General features: G+C 32.8%; 1 protein-coding gene across 4 annotated transcripts in view; it reads right to left on the bottom strand.

The window, feature by feature from the left end:
• LOC135848931 (uncharacterized) overlaps window positions 1–18,370 on the bottom strand; it is a 73,056-nt gene extending 54,686 nt beyond the window's left edge. The window contains exons 1-3 of one of the 4 annotated variants that reach the window (XR_010559457.1): window positions 18,213–18,370; window positions 16,115–17,443; window positions 198–3,788 (exon numbers count right to left, since the gene is read on the bottom strand). Coding sequence is in view for 1 of the 4 variants with exons in the window: in XM_065369027.1 (XP_065225099.1) it covers window positions 198–215 (18 nt within the window). In the remaining 3 variants the exon portion in view is untranslated. Of the gene's footprint in view, window positions 1–197; window positions 3,789–4,234; window positions 4,651–9,113; window positions 9,369–16,114; window positions 17,444–18,212 lie in introns of those variants that run through there. The other 3 variants (XR_010559459.1, XR_010559458.1, XM_065369027.1) reach the window with 3 other exon arrangements.
• Between the last annotated feature and the right edge of the window lie 348 nt (window positions 18,371–18,718).

Genomic DNA, 18,718 nt, shown 5'->3' with positions numbered 1-18,718 from the left:
AAAATGCTTGAAAACCAATTCAAATTTTTTTAAAAATTCACTAAATAAAATTGGCAACTTATAAGAGAAAAAAATTGAAAAAAAAAATGAAAATTAGGAAGAAAATGTTGGTACCTACTAAAAAATTATGAAAACAACATGCAAAAAAAATGAAGCAGTGAAAAAAAAAACATTAGGTAAATTAAATTGATGCTTACCGAGATAAATTTCGACATAATGTTGCAGGTAGTTTTGTATTTTACGTTGAGAAAAACACGTGAAAAATTATAAAAGCAAAGACAAAGTCGAGATGAACGCACAGTAGAACTGTTGATCGAAAAATGTGTACCAAATGCTAGTCCAAGATCCTATTTATACTACTCCAAATATATTGTTGTATTGTCGTCATAGACTCGGAACGTGTTTCCCAGTTCCACCATCAAAGTGAAAGAAAGACGCCGATGACGCACAAAGACGATGTGAGAGAATACCCTGCCTCGTATGATATGTAGATAAGGAAACTGGGTAGGACTATGCAAAAAAAAAATACACTTCGTAATTTCTTTTTCATTTTTACAAATTGGCAGTTTCTTCGCATATGTAAAATATGTTGCATCAGAATTAACTACCTTATCGCACATCTTTCACTTTCGTTGGGTTTTACCTCCGGATGAAATTTTTTCAAAACCTTATGTTCGTAGTACGTAGTGGCAAATTCAAAAAATCAAGACGTGATTTGGTAGACTTGGTTGAATTTATGTGGAAGAGAAACATGTGACTTGTGTAAGTTGTTGCGTAGAAATTCTCCATATTTTTAGTCAAATTCATACTATTCACTTCACCCATGTTTTTGAAAATCCATTGTTATGTTCGATATTTTCTCTTTTTCTATGTATGTCAAATTTTTCTTTGAATCTATTTAATATTTTTACAATAGTAGGTATATATTTTGGTGATTTTCGTAGAATAAATTAAAATCATTCTTGTGTGTACGAGTATGTTACACATTTCAAAATCAACAAAATGTCACCGATCTTCGATGGAATTTTCACCAAGTGATCTCTAATTGTACGAAAATAATCTGGTCTACCCTGTAAGTCGAGAAGTTGTTATAAAAAATGGATTCTGAGGACTTCTTGGACGGAAAATTCATTTTATAATTTTTATCGATAGCAAAACCGAAGAGAATTGATTTTTCATCACTTGCACAATTTGGGTGAGAAGAGGAGGAGGCAGAAAGTCCTTAATTTTCTCAGTCTGATAAGACGCAGAATAAACGTTAGCTTTAAATGAGGGAGGGCGGATTTGGGTCACCAAAAGCGTGAGGGGCACTTGAAACTTGGTGAATGAAATTTTGATGAAATTTCCAAGTCTTAAAAATCTTCTGGAGACTCCAAGAATTTTCAGAAAGTCGCTGGAGGCTCCAACATGACTTGAACTCACCTGAAGTCATCTTCGGAGTGCAGAGTAAATTTCCGCTTTGATGTCCATTTGATGAAATTTTCACCAAGTTTCAGAAATCTACTGGAGGCTCCAGTAATTTTCAAAAAGTCGCTGGAGACTCCAAAACGAATTGAAATTCACCAGCAGGTGACTTCGTAGCAATTGAAATCAGTTTGCAGAATGAATTTCATCTTTCTAACTCCATTTGATGAAATTTTGTGGGAATTTCAAGTTTCAAAAATCTGCTGGAGGCTCCAGAGCTACTCTAAACGGCCTGAATCAGTTTACAATCGATTTGACAGGTCAAAAATAGGGTGTATCCCAAATTTCAGCTTTCTTGGTCAATTTGGTAAAATTTTGATTTTTCCCCCCATTTTTGGCCTAAATTTGATTTTCAAAAATTCACCAAAAATCGAAAAAGGCACTTTACCGCTTGAAATTTTGATGGGTGATGAATTTTTGCCTGCTCTTTCGATCTACGTTTGTACGATTTAAAAAATTTCGTGCAAGTCCTATGTTGGAACGCAAAATCTGCGATTTCGAATGGTCGGTAATCAAAATAGTCGCCATTTTGTGAGTAGGACCATGTTTTTTTTTGAGGACAAGGGCTAGAAATGTTCCTTAGGACTCCCACTTTAAGAAAAAAGTTGTCCCGAAGGATCGGCAGGGGGGTGCAATTGATCCTTATGAGGCCCCCCGACTATTCTTCACCACGTTAATCAAAAATATTTTTCCAATTTTTTTGCAATGTTTTCTAGCCAAAAAATTCAAAAATCCAAAAGAAAATTTCAAACTGCCACAGTTGACGGGATCGCGACCAAATTACCTGGTTTCTTATACACGTGAGAAACATTTTTTAGATCTTAAGTTTCATTTTTAAAATTACATATAAGGTTTTTTTACATTTTTTTAAATACTGGGCGTGTATAATTGCCAGGATTTTTACACTCAATTTCCAAGGGTAGAGGAGAAGGTACAAATATGGACCCCCTCTAGCTTTTTGGGTTTAAAGGGTAGAAAAAATTATCAAAATTTGTTTTCGAGTATACCATTCGAAAGGCCAAAGACTCTAGTATATTGTGTAAAAAAATTTATTTTTTTGGTTGAAAACTCACGGAGAAATTTGAAATTTAGAAAAGTGACAAAAAATGGTACAAATATGGACTCGGGTACAAATATGAACCCCCCTCAAAAAATGAATAAAAAGTTCAGAAAATTGAACAAAAATTTATTTAAAGATGTTTTTCGATGCTTTGGACTTGTCTTCTTTATTAATAACACTCTTCTCGGTATTCTAAAAACCATTGAATCAAAATTAGTTGAAAAAAAATTTAGGGGTCCATATTTATACCCATGCAAAAAATTGGCCAAGTTTATGAAAATTGAAAAAATCATGGTTCCATTTTGACACTTTGGACTTGTCTTCTTTGTTAATAACACTTTTCTCGATATTCTAAAAAATATTGAATCAGAATTAGGTAAAAAAATTTAGGGGTCCATATTTATACCCATGCAAAAAATCGGCTCAGTTTATGAAAAATGAAAAAAATTATGAAAATCAGTTGAAGTACAGACAAATATGAAAGTATATTTTGAAAGTACACATTCTAAGCTACTTACTTCGCTAATAATTTTTTTTCCAAACTTTATTTGAAGTTGATGAATTACCGAATGAAAAACTTGTAAAATTTTCCATTGGCAAGAAAATAATGCGCAATAAAAAACAATTGCTGATGAGAGACACCCAAGTTTGCATGGATCCGAAATAAGTACATGGATCATCGATACTACACTACTAGTATAATTTTTAGTACCCAACATGACCGTAGCGCTAGTGGTTGTACACTAAACCATGGGGGGGTCCATATTTGTACCTGGGTCCATAATTGTACCTTCTCCTCTACACCTAGATTTGGTTTGACAGATTCATTTCTTCGATGAATTTCAGAATGTTTTCGAATGCCTCGAAATTATATTTCGCAGAAACGGTTCCCAAAATTTTACCAGATGACAGCTTGTTCTAAAAAGAAAAATACGAGAGGTTGTAGGTACGTATAAAATTTATAAAAAATACACACCATGCTGAAGATGAATCATTCAGTCACAGTGAAGAAGAGCTAAACGAAAGGGTATGGAATTTAATATCCGTCTAGACTATTGTATTATGCTCCAATTGTTTCTTCGCAGGAAGGTAGTCCTGTTTTCGCGCAGCAGGCGCATTTTGGACCGCGGGTTCCACGTTCGACGTAATGTTGGTTGTGTCCTGGGACTACTATATAATCGCCGCAGCCGCAGTAGTGAGTTCGAACAAGACCGCCGAATACTTGTACAGCAATAGTAGTCAAGAACAGGGTGCAGAAGATGATCTGTAAAAAAAAAATGAAGAAAATAAATTAGTACGTACCAGGATGGGTATATAAATACAGGGTGTCCGTGGTATGATGGAACAAACTTTGGATTTGGATACAACCGGGTACGACTAAGAAAAAAGGCTGAAGGTGTGGCTTACCTTCAAAATTGAAGGGGCAAAATACGTTTTCAAAATCTAAGAACCAAGATCCAATTTGACCATGGGAGAGGGGGGGGGGGTCGGCAGTATTTACTTTGGAAAATGAACAAAATTACCTATCATGACTTTTTGCCTAACTTGCGAATTGAAGGGGCCACAAATAACAGAATAATAAACGGATGTGTAGATATGTACCTAGTTAGGTATTTAATTGAAAAATTAAATTTTAAAAGAAAAACAACTCTTGAAAAATATTACCGAAAATGTATTAAATAGGTAAAACTAAACGAAATAGGTACTTACTGAGATCAATTTCGACATGTTGATTGTGTTTGTGGTTGGTGTAATTTATTTTGAATAAATAAAAAGTTGACTACAACTGCACCACAAGACTTTTTAATCGAATTGTATGTTTGATGGGCTAACCAATCTTCTTATTTATATAAATTCAAAAAGTTTAGTAGCTGGTATTATTGCAACTGTATTCGTCGAAATATTTAATGGTGAAAAAAATATTTAAAAAACGAACTAGAAAGGAAGCAAAATATGGGTGAAAAATTCGAAGAAAATATATTTCTTGGAAACATCTTGGAGCGAGTAAAACTTGTGATAATCGCGTGAATCATTCAACGTTGTACAAAAAAAATATTTGAACCTGCATGATAAAAAAAATAGGTACCTACTTAGGTGCAATAAAATATGATACATTAGTTACTTCCCTGTAAAATTATTCAGAACTGTTAATTACTAGCGCGATTCGTAATAAGAAGAGATAAGATAAAACAAATTAAATCAAGTTTTATTATGTTGAATAATTCAAGACAGAGACCCACCATACAAAATTTCAGCTCCCAGGTGTTTCGAGAAGAGAGCTATGAACAGCTATATTAGGGTCTCCCAAAGTGTGGCCATTCCTCCCCTCAAAAAATTGACCCTCCACCACTTTTAACAATTCGAAAAAAAAAATACCAAAAATATGATGGCTTGAGGTCGACATTTTGGCAAAAAAATCTACTTACCCCGAACTGCTTTCAGTTTCGGTGAAATACGAGTAGCAGTTTGAAATTTTCTTTCAGACTTTTTGACTAGAAAACAGTGCAAAAAAATGAAAAAAAACTCCATGATTGGCTCCTGGTTCCTCTGTACACTCAAGAGATTTCAAAATTTTTGGTCAGCATGATAAAGAATAGAAATTTTTTGCATGAAAAACGCGTTTTTTTTTCTCATTGGAAGAGGAAAGGAAGGATGGGTGAAATTTTTTTCAGCTCTAAAATTCTTTTTTGGACCCCCCCTCCCAAAGATACGCAGTTGATATTTTTAAAATCTAACAAGGGAACCTCTTGAGGTTTTGGAAAGGACATTATCTAAAACCCCCAAAACCAAATTTTCAGCTGCCCAGTAAGTTCATTTTTCGATTTTTGGCGAATTTTTGAAAATTCAAAATTGACTGTTTTTGGCGATTTATGCTTTTTTAAAAAAAAGTACGTACTTGATCAATAAAAATGGTCAAAATAAGTCCCAAAACTAATATTAATTACCCAAATCCAAATTTCACCATTTCCAATCATTCTGGAGCCTCCAGCGCGGTTTTTCAATTTCTCCAGAATTTTGAATTTGCTCTAGAAGGCGTGAATATGATGTTGGGCAGCTAAAAATCGAGTTGTGTGTTACACTCGACCTGTTCAACGAATTTATCCACATTTGAGTTGGTTTTTGGAGGGGCATCTCAAGAGTGTTTTTGGACCAGCATTTTTCAAAATTAAAAAATCCAAAAAATCAAAAGATGACCGTTTGCGAGGAAATTTTTGAAATTTGCGCGAATCGCTGTATTTCTTCAAGAACTAACCCTCCCAATCAAAATTTCACAATTTCCAGCCATTCTGGAGCCTCCAGCGCGATTTTTCAATTTCTCCAGAATTTTGAATTTGCTCCAGAAGGCGTGAATATGAAGTTGGGCAGCTAAAAATCGAGTTGTATATTACACTCGACCTGTTTAACGAGTTTATCGACATTTGAGCCGTTTTTGAGAGTGACACCTCAAGAGTGATCCAAAAAATAAAAATAATAACCGTTTGTAAGGAAATTATTGAAATTTACGCGAATCGCTGTATTTCTTCAAGAACTAACCCCCGGAGGGCAAATTCTACCATTTCCAGCCGTTTTGGAGCGTGAGTGAGTGAGTGACACCTCAAAAAACCACTCTTGAGGTACTCTCAAAATCGGCTCAAATGTGGATAAACTCGTTTAACAGGTCGAGTGTAATATACAACTCGATTTTTAGCTGCCTAACTTCATATTCACGCTTTCTGGAGAAATTGAAAAATTGCGCTGGAGGCTCCAGAATGGCTGGAAATTGTGAAATTTTGATGGGGGGGGGTTAGTTCTTGAAGAAATACAGCGATTCGCGCAAATTTCAAAAATTTCCCCACAAACGGTTATCTTTTGATTTTTTTGATATTTTAATTTTGAAAAAAGCTGGTCAATACTCCACTTTTGAGGTATCTCTGTCAAAATTGGCACAAATGTGGATAAACTCGTTAAGCAGGTCGAGTGTAATATACAACTCGATTTTTAGCTGCCCAACTTCATATTATATTTCACGCCTTCTGGAGCAAATTCAAAATTCTGGAGAAATTGAAAATCGCGCTGGAGGCTCCAGAATGGCTGGAATTGGTAAAATTGGGATTTGGGTAATTAATATTAGTTCTGGGACTTATTTTGACCATTTTTACTGATCAAGTACGTACTTTTTTTAAAAAAAGCATAAATCGCCAAAAACAGTCAATTTTAAATTCTCAAAAATTCGCCAAAAATCGAAAAATGAACTTGGGCAGCTAAAAATTTGGTTTTGGGGGTTTTAGACTATATTCCACTCTACAATGGCCTATGGGGTGGTTTTTTGGGGAGGTAATGCATCATATGTCAAGCAAATCCTCACATTACAAAAACGTGCGATAAGAACAATTTATAAAATACCTCTAAGACAAACATGCAGGCCCATCTTTATTGATGATAAAATTCTCACTACAATATCACAATATATCTTGGACATATCTCTCATGGTTTATACTGGGGTTATAACATTTCCAAAAATTACCCATCCATACAGTACCAGATCACGAGGTAACCTTAGAACTCCCCACCACCGCACAAAACTTCTCCAGTGTAGTACTGCATCATCTGCAGCAAAAGTATATAATCAACTTCCAGGGAGTGTAAAAAACCAGCCAACTGCCAAAAAATTCAAAAATGCTCTCAAAGAATGGCTGATAACTAAGGCTTATTATACCCTAGAGGAATATCTCAGCTCCCTGGATCAATAAGCATTCAATTTTCATTTATATTTTTCAATTTTCTATTTCTTTATTGTTGAAATAACCTGGTGTAGAATTTTATATACATATAGTTTTAACTCCTCATCCTTTTACGTTTTAATCATGTAATTTTTATCCAATTTAAATCTAAAATCTGTACTCTATAGATACCTATGTAAGTAGTATTCAAATAACCATTTATGTAATATGTACTTAACATGATACGATGGCAGCAATGTTGCCGCATGTATCTTAAATAAAGAATTGAATTGAATTGAATTGCTCTTTCCAAAAATCGCGGTCCCGTTTGAATCGGAGTGTGACGCCTCAAGAGGTTCCCTTGTAAGAACTTTTTGAGGATAGAAAATTTATTTTATATGTAATTTTTATAGGTAGAAAAACCGAAAAGAATTGATTTTTCATCTTTTGCACAATTTGTTTGAGAGAATGAGGAAGAGGAGGAGGCATAAAGTCCTCAATTTTCTCAATCTGATATGACACAGAACAAACTGTTGGCTTAAAATGGGTGCGAGGGGGGAGGGGAATTTTGGTCATCAAAGGCCACGGAGCATTTTTTATAACTTGTCGTTTATTTACTCTTGATGAGCCAGTTTAAAAGACAGTACTTATTTGAGATTCTGCATCGGCTTGAGCAAACATGATGTGATATTCATCAATTTTTAAAATTGAACGTTAATTTTAAAAAATTTAAAATCCGCTGGAGGCGCCAGGAACGATTCAAAACCATCACTAATCGACTCGAGAGATCGAAAACAGGGTACAAACCAAATTTCAGCTTTTGACCAAATTTTGATTTTTTTTCCATGAGGAATGGCGATCGATGGGCGAAATTTGAATTTTTAAAAATTCGCCAAAAATCAGAAAATAAACCTCATTTGAAAATTTTGCTGATCGTTTTTTTGGGTCTTCTTTCGACTCCATTTTCCCACGTTATGTGCTTTTTGACAGATTTTTTCCAAAAAACCTTCTCTATAGTATAAGTTGTTGAACCCGAAGAAGCTAAATCGAAAAAAAAACATGCGAAAATACAATCACGATTCAAAATTTAATATGATAAAGTGAATTTTTTCAATTTTTTAAAATCAAATTAGATCCAAAAATACAAAAAAAAGCCACAATTTCATCAAATAGACTTGGAAAGCTGAAATTTGGTACGTGCTGGTTTCGAATCGTTTTGAGCATTTCTAGAATCTACAACAAACGTTTGAAAATTGGAATTTTGATTTTTCATATTTTTTGGCCCTTGATTTTTGAAAGTTCACTGAATAATATTTAAAAATGCAAAAATTATACGTCCTGAAATTCTGGCTGGTGATTTGTTATTTTTTACGTGCTCTGTCAACGTAGCATTTTTTTGATTCGAAAATTTTCCTGTCTGTTAAAGTAGGTAGGTACCTATCAGGTTGAAAAAAATTAAAATTTTAAAATCACGAGATTTTGCAGTAAAATGCTGAATGCTGTCTTGAAAAGATCAAATTTTTACCAATGCTTTCTGAATCTTTTCAACTGAAATTCTTTGATTTCAAAAATGTTGCTAAGTACCTAATATTGACCAGTTTTCATCACTATTTGTCATTCAGCCTCTTGGAATAAAATAACTAGCCCAAATTTTTTGCGGTTAAAGGAAATATTTCTTTATTATGTATTATAAACAAAAATTATCAGAAGTGATTTTGCACAGTCCAAATTCTTCCATTCGAATAATACTCATATTTTTGAATGATCTCAAGAAAAACGATAGCCTGATAGGTAATGAAATTGAATTTCTCGCAGCTTAACTACTCAATTGTAGGTAAGTTTTACTAGATAGGCCAACATGATAACTACTCATCACTTCTTCAAATTACCTTTGCAAAAATGATCGAGTCGACTCATTCGTGGTTGAAAAATTTCACAACGTAATGATGGAAAAATTACGAGAGTAAGTTATGTCGATCACCGATTTATTTTATACGAAACATTCAATATCAAAATATATACAAATACAAATTTTTAAAAAAACCGTGAAAAATTATAAAAAAGCAAAGATGAAGTCGAGATGACCACACAGTAGAACTGTTTATCAATTAATGTGCACTAAATGCTGGTCCACGATCCAATAAATATAGCTTATTATACTACGACGCACAAAGACGATTTGAGAAAATACCCAACCTCGTATGATAGATAAGAAAACTGGGTACATAGGGCAAAAAATTGCACTTCGTACTTATTTTTTTCATTTTTGCAAATTGGCAGTTTCTTTGCATATCTACGAGTAAATGTTGCATCATAATAATTATAACTATCGTGCATCAGTGCATCACCTTTCACTTTCATTCGGTTAACCTCTGAATGAAATTTTCTCAAAAACTCATGATCGTACTACTTAGGTAGTGGAAAATTCAAAAAGGTAGATAAGACGTGACTTGGTAGATTTAGAAGATAAACACGTGACTTGTGTAAGTTGTTGCACAGAAATTTTCCATATTTTTTCGTAAAATTCAGTTTGTTTTTAAAAATCAATTTTTATGTTGAAGATTTTCTGATTTTTGGGCCTATTTTTTTTTTTTTTTTTAATTTATCGAATATTTTTACGGTACATGCGGTGATTTTCGCAGATGAAAGTAAAATCATCCTTATTTGTACGAGTATTTTATACCTATACATTTCAAAATTCGAGGATAGAGCCAAACATTGTACCTGTACCAGACTGACGTGCTCTTTGCATTGCAATTTATTCTACAGACAGTAGAACTCTCGTAATTATACCTACCAACTAAAATTGTTCAAAATCTTATTCTAGATGACGACTTGATGTAATAAGAAATGAAAAAATCTACGAGATTGTATGCTCATCAACAATAATTTATTGATAAAAATATAAAATAGGTACCATATTGAAGAATCACATAAAATTTACAAATAACGCCCACCACTGGGGTTAGTATCGCCTTGACGTGGTCGTTTATATCCTTGATCTTGTTGTCCACCACCGTGGTGTTGTCCAAATACTTGCACAGCAATAGTGGCCAAGAACAAGGTGCAGAAGATGATCTGTTGAAAAAAAAAAACAATCGTTAATTAAAACTATCGAAGAGTATGATTTTTAAATTTTTTTTTACAATGGGTAGCTTCGGCGGCGGTGAGTTATTTTTGGACAATTAAAGTACAAATAGGATAAAAGAATAATTTTGGAAATGGTTTTGAGTTCAACAGAAAGCGCAGACTTCTCAGGTTTGTAAAATGGAGCAATTTTCTTATCAAATGGATTTTTTTCACTCTGAAAATTTACTTTCAATGACTATGCCTCGAAGCCAAGAATTGAAAATTTTAAATCACATAAATTTGTTTCTTCAAAATTTAGCAAAAATAAATAAAATTTAATATAATTCCCTGAAATGATGAAATGAAGCAAAGTATCTTCACGTAAAATGAAACATGAGAGTCAAATTTGAAATCAATAGGTAGGCAGGTAAGTGAAAAGGAGAAATGCTGATTGTTTGGTCGATTTATTTTATTTCTGTTACATCGCGAATGAATAGGTTTAGGTACCCTACGAAGATTAATTTCAAATGCTCGTAATAAAAATTAAGAAAATCAAGCAATGAAATTTATTCCAAAGAATTTGAAAACCGAATCAAATGTGTGATAAAACATATTGCAGATGTAATTAGGTAAATTTAAAATCTCAAAATTGATACTAAAAAAGAAACAAAAATAAAAAAAGCACATTTCTAAAATATCACGAAAAATGTCTAAGTAAAATAAAACTAGGTATCAATACACAAAATACTTATTGAGATCAATTTCGACATGATGATTTTGTTTGCGATTAAGCACAATTTACTTTAAACGAATTAAAAGTTGAAATTAACTGCACGATAAGACGGTTAATCGAATTACATATTTAATGCACCGAGCGATCGTCTTCAGTGGCGCCCAGAGGTTGCAAAAGTGGTATTGCAGAAATTTCATGAGGGCCCCGAAATTTTTTTCAGGAGGGCCCCCTTTTTTCAGAAAAAGCCTAATGATTGCCATGGGTATACTTAATTGTGCAATTTTTTTATGGGAAATTTGGATGAGTTGTATCTTGTCTAAAACTATCCCCTAAATTCAAATTTCTCAATTTCCATTCCTTCTTAGAGCCCTGTATTGATTTGGTTATGTTTATAAATTTCTGAAGTTGAATTTCCATTCTTGAAAATTTTTAAAAAATTGTGTACATAGCAGAACTTGAATTTGAGAGGGCAAAATGATGAAAAAATTGATTATTCAAAAATTAAAATAACTGATGCAAAAAGTTGATTTTTGTAGCTTCAACATTTAAAAATTTCAACAATAGTTTTCAGGAAATTACAATATGTTCAAAAATAGAAATCGGTAAAGACCCGAGCGAAGCGAGGGCAAAAGCTTTCAAAAATTGATAATTTTTAAAGTAAAACAACATCATTTTCGACGTGAGAAGTTAGGTTTTTTACCCCCAACTTTGGTCGGAGAAAAGAGCAGGAAAATGATGATTCGAAACGTGAATACCTAACAGGATAACATCATTCTTGAATATTCTTGATAATGCAAAAAAACTGGTTTTCATGACTTAGGCATTTTTAGTTTTCAGGGAATCATAATATTCTTAAAAATATGAATAAGGCTCGAGCGAAGTGAGGACAAAAGCTCTCGAAAATTAACAATTTTTTTTTCTGAGGACATAATTTTTACATTTTTTTAATTTTCGGTGAAAAATAGGACATTTTTTGATATTTTATCGAATTTTGGGACTTTCTGGAAGTTCTGATTAAAATACATTGGATTTTTTTTTGGAAAATTCCAAGTAAAACAACATCACTTTTGGTGTGAGAAATGAATATTTCTTCTCTCAAACTTTGGTCAAAGAAAGGGAAAAAACGATTCGCGAGGCAAAAGCCTTCGAAAATTAATAGGTAATTCAAGAAGTAAAAACCTATGGTTTTTGACAATTCTTAGATTTTTTCAGCATACACGACTTATTTCCAACTCTGCCAACTTTGCGCAAAAATTTCCAAGCTGTTATCAACAGCTTTCTGTCTTCAGGGACGCGCAGAGAAAATCTGTGTTTCAAAATGAGGGTATAGGACAAGTCATGCTATTTGAGAGGGTGAGGGTGCATCGTTCTTATGCTAACAAAAAATTGTAATTTTGACGCAATATTCAAAATTTTAAAGTGCTAAGCACTGTGATATCAAACATTTTTGAAATGAAAAATTTGCATTTTTCATATGCTTTGAGTACCTATTATGAGTATTTCTGGAATTTTTCTGCTTAATTTTCATATTCCTACTATTATTGAAAGCAGTATCATAAATGACCCAAGCGAAGCGAGGACAAAGTTTTGGAAAATTTGTGATTTGAAATGCAGAACATCATCAATTTTAATGAAAAAATTCGGTTTTTTTGATTTCAACATTTTTCAAATTCATTCATATAGGTTTCTTGAAATTGTAATTTTGCAGAAAAGAACCAAATTCGCCCGAGCGAAGCGAGGGCAAATGCTCTGTAGAATTTGTAGTTCGAAAAGTAGAACAACATCAATTTTGATGGAAGCATTCAGTTTTTTTTATCTCTTCTTTTTCTAAATTTTATCAATGGTTTCTTGAAATTTTAAACGTAAAAAGGAGAATCAAATTGACCCGAGTGAAACGATGGCAAAAGCTTTTCAAAATTTATACTTTCAAGAAGCAAAACAGGAGTAATTTTGAAGTGAAAAGTCAGTTTTTCCATCACAGGAATTTTTGAAAGTTTGAACAAAAATACATTCTAAGCACAATAATGAACAATTTCATAAACAGAAAAAACAAATGCGCCCGAGCGAAGCGAGGGCAAAAGCTTTTGAAAAAATAAGAATTTTGAGAATAGATTGCCTGGTGGTTTAGTCAGTAAATCAAAGATTTTGCCGGCAAATTCCAAATTTCCACAGATCATCAAAAGTGGTCAATTTTAAATTTTCAAAAATCACAAAATCAGTATCAAACGCGTTACCGATGACATGCCTACTTGGTTCACAAAAATTTACAGAGAAATCGCAAAAATTAGGGCCTGAAGGATCCATTTTTCTAATCTTGATTTACTATGCATTAAAAATTCATAGCTCAAAACGGGCCTCTTTTCACTAGAGGGCGCATTATCCACCCAGAGAACTTTTTTCTTTTGGGGCTCACTTGAGCATATAGAATCAGCAAACTCTGTTGAACACATAGGCAAATACCTACTCAACGAATAAAATATGTAGGTATGTAGATGTACATATGAATAATGTTGTATTGTTGTATTAATTATGGTACTGTACACACTCATTGTGTTGTGGTTATTTCTTTTTTTTTTGCTCTAAATAGATTTTTTGTCTACCAAACTTTAACTTAAGGGGCCTCAAATTCTACTGGGGGCCCCAACATTGCAAGGGCCCCTATTGCAACCGCAATAGCGCAATACCTACGTGGGCGCCACTGATCGTCTTATTTAAATCCGAGCAGTCTAGATTACATAATAGTGGCGAAAAAAAAATATAAGAAAAACAAACCAGAGAGAAAACGAAATGGGATATGACAGGTTCGAGGAAAAAAAATTCTTGGCAACACCTTTTAACACTTTGTTAATTTTTAGGCAGCTTTTATATATAATTCTTTCAAAGTGTGTTTTTGTCACATAGGTACGTTTAGTATAAAATTTGTGTAAAATTATAAATTTTAATGCAATTTTGAACAATTTTTACGTTCTATTTTTCAATTTTATCTCAAAAGTTTGATATTTTTCAGAATTTAAAGTTCCATTTTATCAATTTTATACAGTTTTTCCCAAAAATTTTAATGAAAAGTTAAGATTTTTATAAGGAAGCATTTTCGAACAATTTTTACTTCATAATTATTATTCAACCATTTTAATCGCGTTTTATCGAATTTCTGTTCACTTTCTTGAATTTTTGTGTAATTTTGAATCTGTTTTGTGGGTTTTTCATGCATTTTAACGCATACTTTACAGCTAACAAGGATACCTCTTGAGGTGTCACACTCCGATTTGAACAGGACCGCGATTTTGGGAAAGAGCATAGTTAAAAGCCCCCAAAACCAAATTTTTATTTGCCCAAGTTCATTTTTCGATTTTTGGCGAATTTTCGAAAATTCAAAATTGACTGTTTTTGGCGATTTATGCTTTTTTCAAAAAAAACTACGCACTTGATCAATAAAAATAGTCAAAATAAATCCCAAAACTAATATTAATTACCTAAATCCAAATTTCACCATTTCCAGCCATTCTGGAGCCTCCAGCGCGATATTTCAATTTCTCCAGAGTTTTGAATTTGCTCCAGAAGGCGTGAATATGAAGTTGGGCAGCTAAAAATCGAGTTGTACATACATATATTACACTCGACCTGTTTAACGAGTTTATCCACATTTAAGCCGATTTTGAGAGTGACACCTCACGAGTGGTTTTTTGAGGTGTGTCACTCTCACTCCAAAACGGCTGGAAATGATAGAATTTTCGCTCCAGGGGTTGATTCTTGAAGAAATACAGCGATTCGCGTGAATTTTGAAAATTTCCACACAAACGGGAAACTTATGATTTTTTGGATTTTTTAATTTTGAAAAAAGCTGGTCAAAAAACAACTTTTGATGTGTCACCCCCGAAATCGGCTCAAATGCAGATAAAATCGTTAAACAGGTCGAGTATAATACACATCTCGATTTTTAGCTGCCCACTGGAGAGATTGAAAACGCGGTACAAACCAAATTTTTCAGCTTTTGACCAAATTTTGATTTTTTTCATGAGGAATGGCGATCGATGGGCGAAATTTGAATTTTTAAAAATTTTCCAAAAATCAGAAAATGAATTTCGTCATTTGAAAATTTTGCTGATCGTTTTTTTGGGTCTTCTTTCGACTCTATTTTCCCACATTATGTGCTTTTTGGCAGATTTTTTTCAAAAAACATTCTCTAGATACCTACTACATACTTATAGGTTGTCGAACTAAAAAAAGCTAAATCAAAAAATACATGCGAAAATACAATCACGATTGAAAATTTAATATGATGAAGTGAATTTTTTCAATTTTTAAAAATCAAATTAGGTCCAAAAATGCAAAAAAAAAGTCAAAATTTCATCAAATAGACTGAGAAAGCTTAAATTTGGTACGTGCTCTGTTTTCAACTTCTCGAATCGATTGATAACGGTTTCGAATCGTTTTGAGCATTTCTAAAACCTACAACAAACGTTTGAAAATTGGAATTTTGATTTTTCATATTTTTTGGCCCTTGATTTTTAAAAATTCACTGAATATTTAAAAATACAAAAATTATACCTCCTGAAATTCTGGCTGGTGATTTGTACGTATTTTTTACGTGCTCTGGGTCAATGCAGCATTTTTTGGTTTTTCTTGTCTGTTAAAATAGGTACCTCTCAGGTTGAAAAAAATTAAAATTTTAAAATCACGATATTTTGCAGTAAAATGCTAAATGCTGATTTGAAAAGATCGAATTTTTACTAAAGCTTTCTGAAACTTTTCAACTGAAATTTTTTGATTTCAAAAATGTTGATAAGTACCTAATATTGACCAGTTTTTATCTACCTATTTGTCATTCAGCGTCTTGGAATAAAATAAAAATTCCAATTTTTTTGTAATTTAAGGAAATATTTCTCCATTATAAACAAAATTTATCAGAAATGATTTTGCACTGTCCAAATTCTTTCATTCGAATAATACTCATATTTTTGAATAATCTCAAGGAAAATGATAGTCTGATAGGTAATGAAATTGAATTTCTCGCAGTACCTACTTAATTGTAGGTAAGTTTTATCAGGTAGACCAACATGATAACTACTCATCACTTCTTCAAATTACCTTTGCAAAAATGATCGAGTCGACTCATTCGTGGCTGAAAAATTTCAGAACGTAATGATGGAAAAATTACCAGAGTACGTTATGTCGATCAACGATTTATTTTATACGAAACATGCAATATCAAAATATATACAAATCCAAATTTAAAAAAAACACGTGAAAAATTATAAAAAAGCAAAGATGAAGTCGAGATGACCACAAAATAGAACTGTTTATCAATTAATGTGCACTAAATGCTGGTCCACGATCCAGTAGATGATATATTATACTACGACGCACAAGACAATTTGAGAAAATACCCAACCTCGTATGATAGATAAGGAAACTGGGTACATAGTGCAAAAAAATTGCACTTCGCACTTATTTTTTTCATTTTTGCAAATTGGCAGTTTCTTTGCATATCTACGAGTAAATGTTGCATCATAATAATTACGATAACTATCGTGCATCAGTGCATCACCTTTCACTTTCATTCGGTTAACCTCTGAATGGAAATTTTTCAAAAACTCATTTTCGTACTACGTGTGGAAAATTCAAAAAGGTAGGTAAGACGTGACTTGGTAGATTTAGAAGAGAAACACGTAACTTGTGTAAGTTGTTGCATAGAAATTCTCCATATTTTTAGTCAAGTTCAGTTTGTTTTTAAAAATTAATTTTTATGTTGAAGATTTTCTGATTTTTTGTGCCAATTTTTTTTTCGAAATTTATCGAATATTTTTACAGTACACGCGGTGATTTTCGTACCTAGATGAAAGTAAAATCATCCTTATTCGTACGAGTATTTTATACCTATACATTTCAAAATTCGAGGATGGAGCCAAACTTTGTACCCGACTGATATGCTCTTTGCATTGCAATTTATTCTACAGACAGTAGAACTCTCGTAATTATACCAACTCAAATTGTTTGAAATCTTATTCTACGAGTAGATGACGACTTGATGTAATAAGAAATGAAAAAATCTACGAGATTGTATGCTGATCAACAATAATTTATTGATAAAAATATAAAATAGGTACCATATTAAAGAATAACATAAAATTTACAAAAAAATGCACAGCATGCTGAAGACGAAACATTCATTCAATATTCACAGTGAGAAAGAGCTAAACGAGAGGATTGAAAATTGGTAATTTGACAATCTTAACCGTGGTGTTGTTGTCCACCACCGTGATGTTGTCCACCTCCATGATGTTGTTGTCCACCACCGTGATGTTGTGAACCACCTCCGTGGTGTTGTTGTCCACCACCGTAGTGTTGTCCACCACCCTGGTGTTGTCCGAATACTTGCACAGCAATAGTGGCCAAGAACAAGGTGCAGAAGATGATCTGTTGAAAAAAAAAACAACAATTGTTAATCAAAACTATCGAAGAGTATGATTTTTAATTTTTTTTTACAATAGGTAGCCTATTCGGTGGTGGTGAGTTACTCGTATTTTTGGAAAAGTAAAGTACAAATAGGATGAAAGAATTTTTGAAATGATTTTGAGTTCAACAGTGAGTACACAGACCTCTCACGTTTGTAAAATGGAGCAATTTTCTCATCAAATGGATTTATTTTTCATAGTGAAAAATTATTTTCAACAACCATGCCTCGAAGCCAAGAATTGGAAAATTTTAAATTACATGAATTTGTTTCTCTAAATTTTGCGAGAATAAAAAAAAATTTAATATAATTTTCCAAAATGATGAAATGAAGCAAAGTACGAGTATCTGCATGTAAAATGAAACACGACAGTCAATTTTGAAATGAATATTAGGTAGGTAAGTTGAAAGGGGAAATGTCGATTGTTTGGTCGATTATTTTTATTTCCGTGTGCATCGCGAATGAATAGGTTCAGGTACCCTACGAAGATTAATTTCAAATGCTCGTAATAAAAATTAAGAAAATCAAGCAATTAAATTTATTCCAAAGAATTGAAAATCGAATCAAATGTGTAATAAAACATATTGCAGATGTAATTAGGTAAATTTAAAATCTCAAAATTGATTCCAAAAAAATAAAATAAAATAAAAAAAACATATTTCTAAAATATCACGAAAATTGTAGATATATCTAAGTAAAATAAAACCACTAATACACAAAATAGGTACTTACTGAGATCAATTTCGACATGATGATTTTGTTTGCGATTAAGCACAATTTACTTTAAACGAATTAAAAGTTGAAGTGAACTGCACGATAAGACGGTTAATCAAATTATATATTTAATGCACCAACGATCGTCTTATTTATATGAATCCGAGCAGTCTAGATTACATAATCGTATCATTGCAATCGTAAACACAACTTGATGACGTCTTTAGTGGTGAAAAAAAAAGTAAAGAAAAACAAACCAGAGAGGAAACGAAATGGGATGACATGACAGGTTCGAGGGAAAAAAATTCTTGGCAACACCTTTTAACACGCGTACATTTTAACCTCGAAAATGGCTCCAGTATTCGATTTTTAGTGATGGCTGGTGGTGGAGTATTGTGAAAAATCATGGTGTCGGAAAATAGGTAGGTAACGGAAAAAATTGCGGTCTTGGAGATGCTATTACGAGAAATCGCATCGTTGATAGAGCGTGGAAAACTAATTGTGGAACTCGAATGGCTCGTTCA

The sequence above is a fragment of the Planococcus citri genome, chromosome 5 (assembly GCF_950023065.1).
Source record: "Planococcus citri chromosome 5, ihPlaCitr1.1, whole genome shotgun sequence".
Classification (NCBI taxonomy): Eukaryota; Metazoa; Arthropoda; class Insecta; order Hemiptera; family Pseudococcidae; genus Planococcus; species Planococcus citri.
Note: the sequence above shows the minus strand (reverse complement) of the source record. Positions and strands in the feature narration are given on the sequence as shown.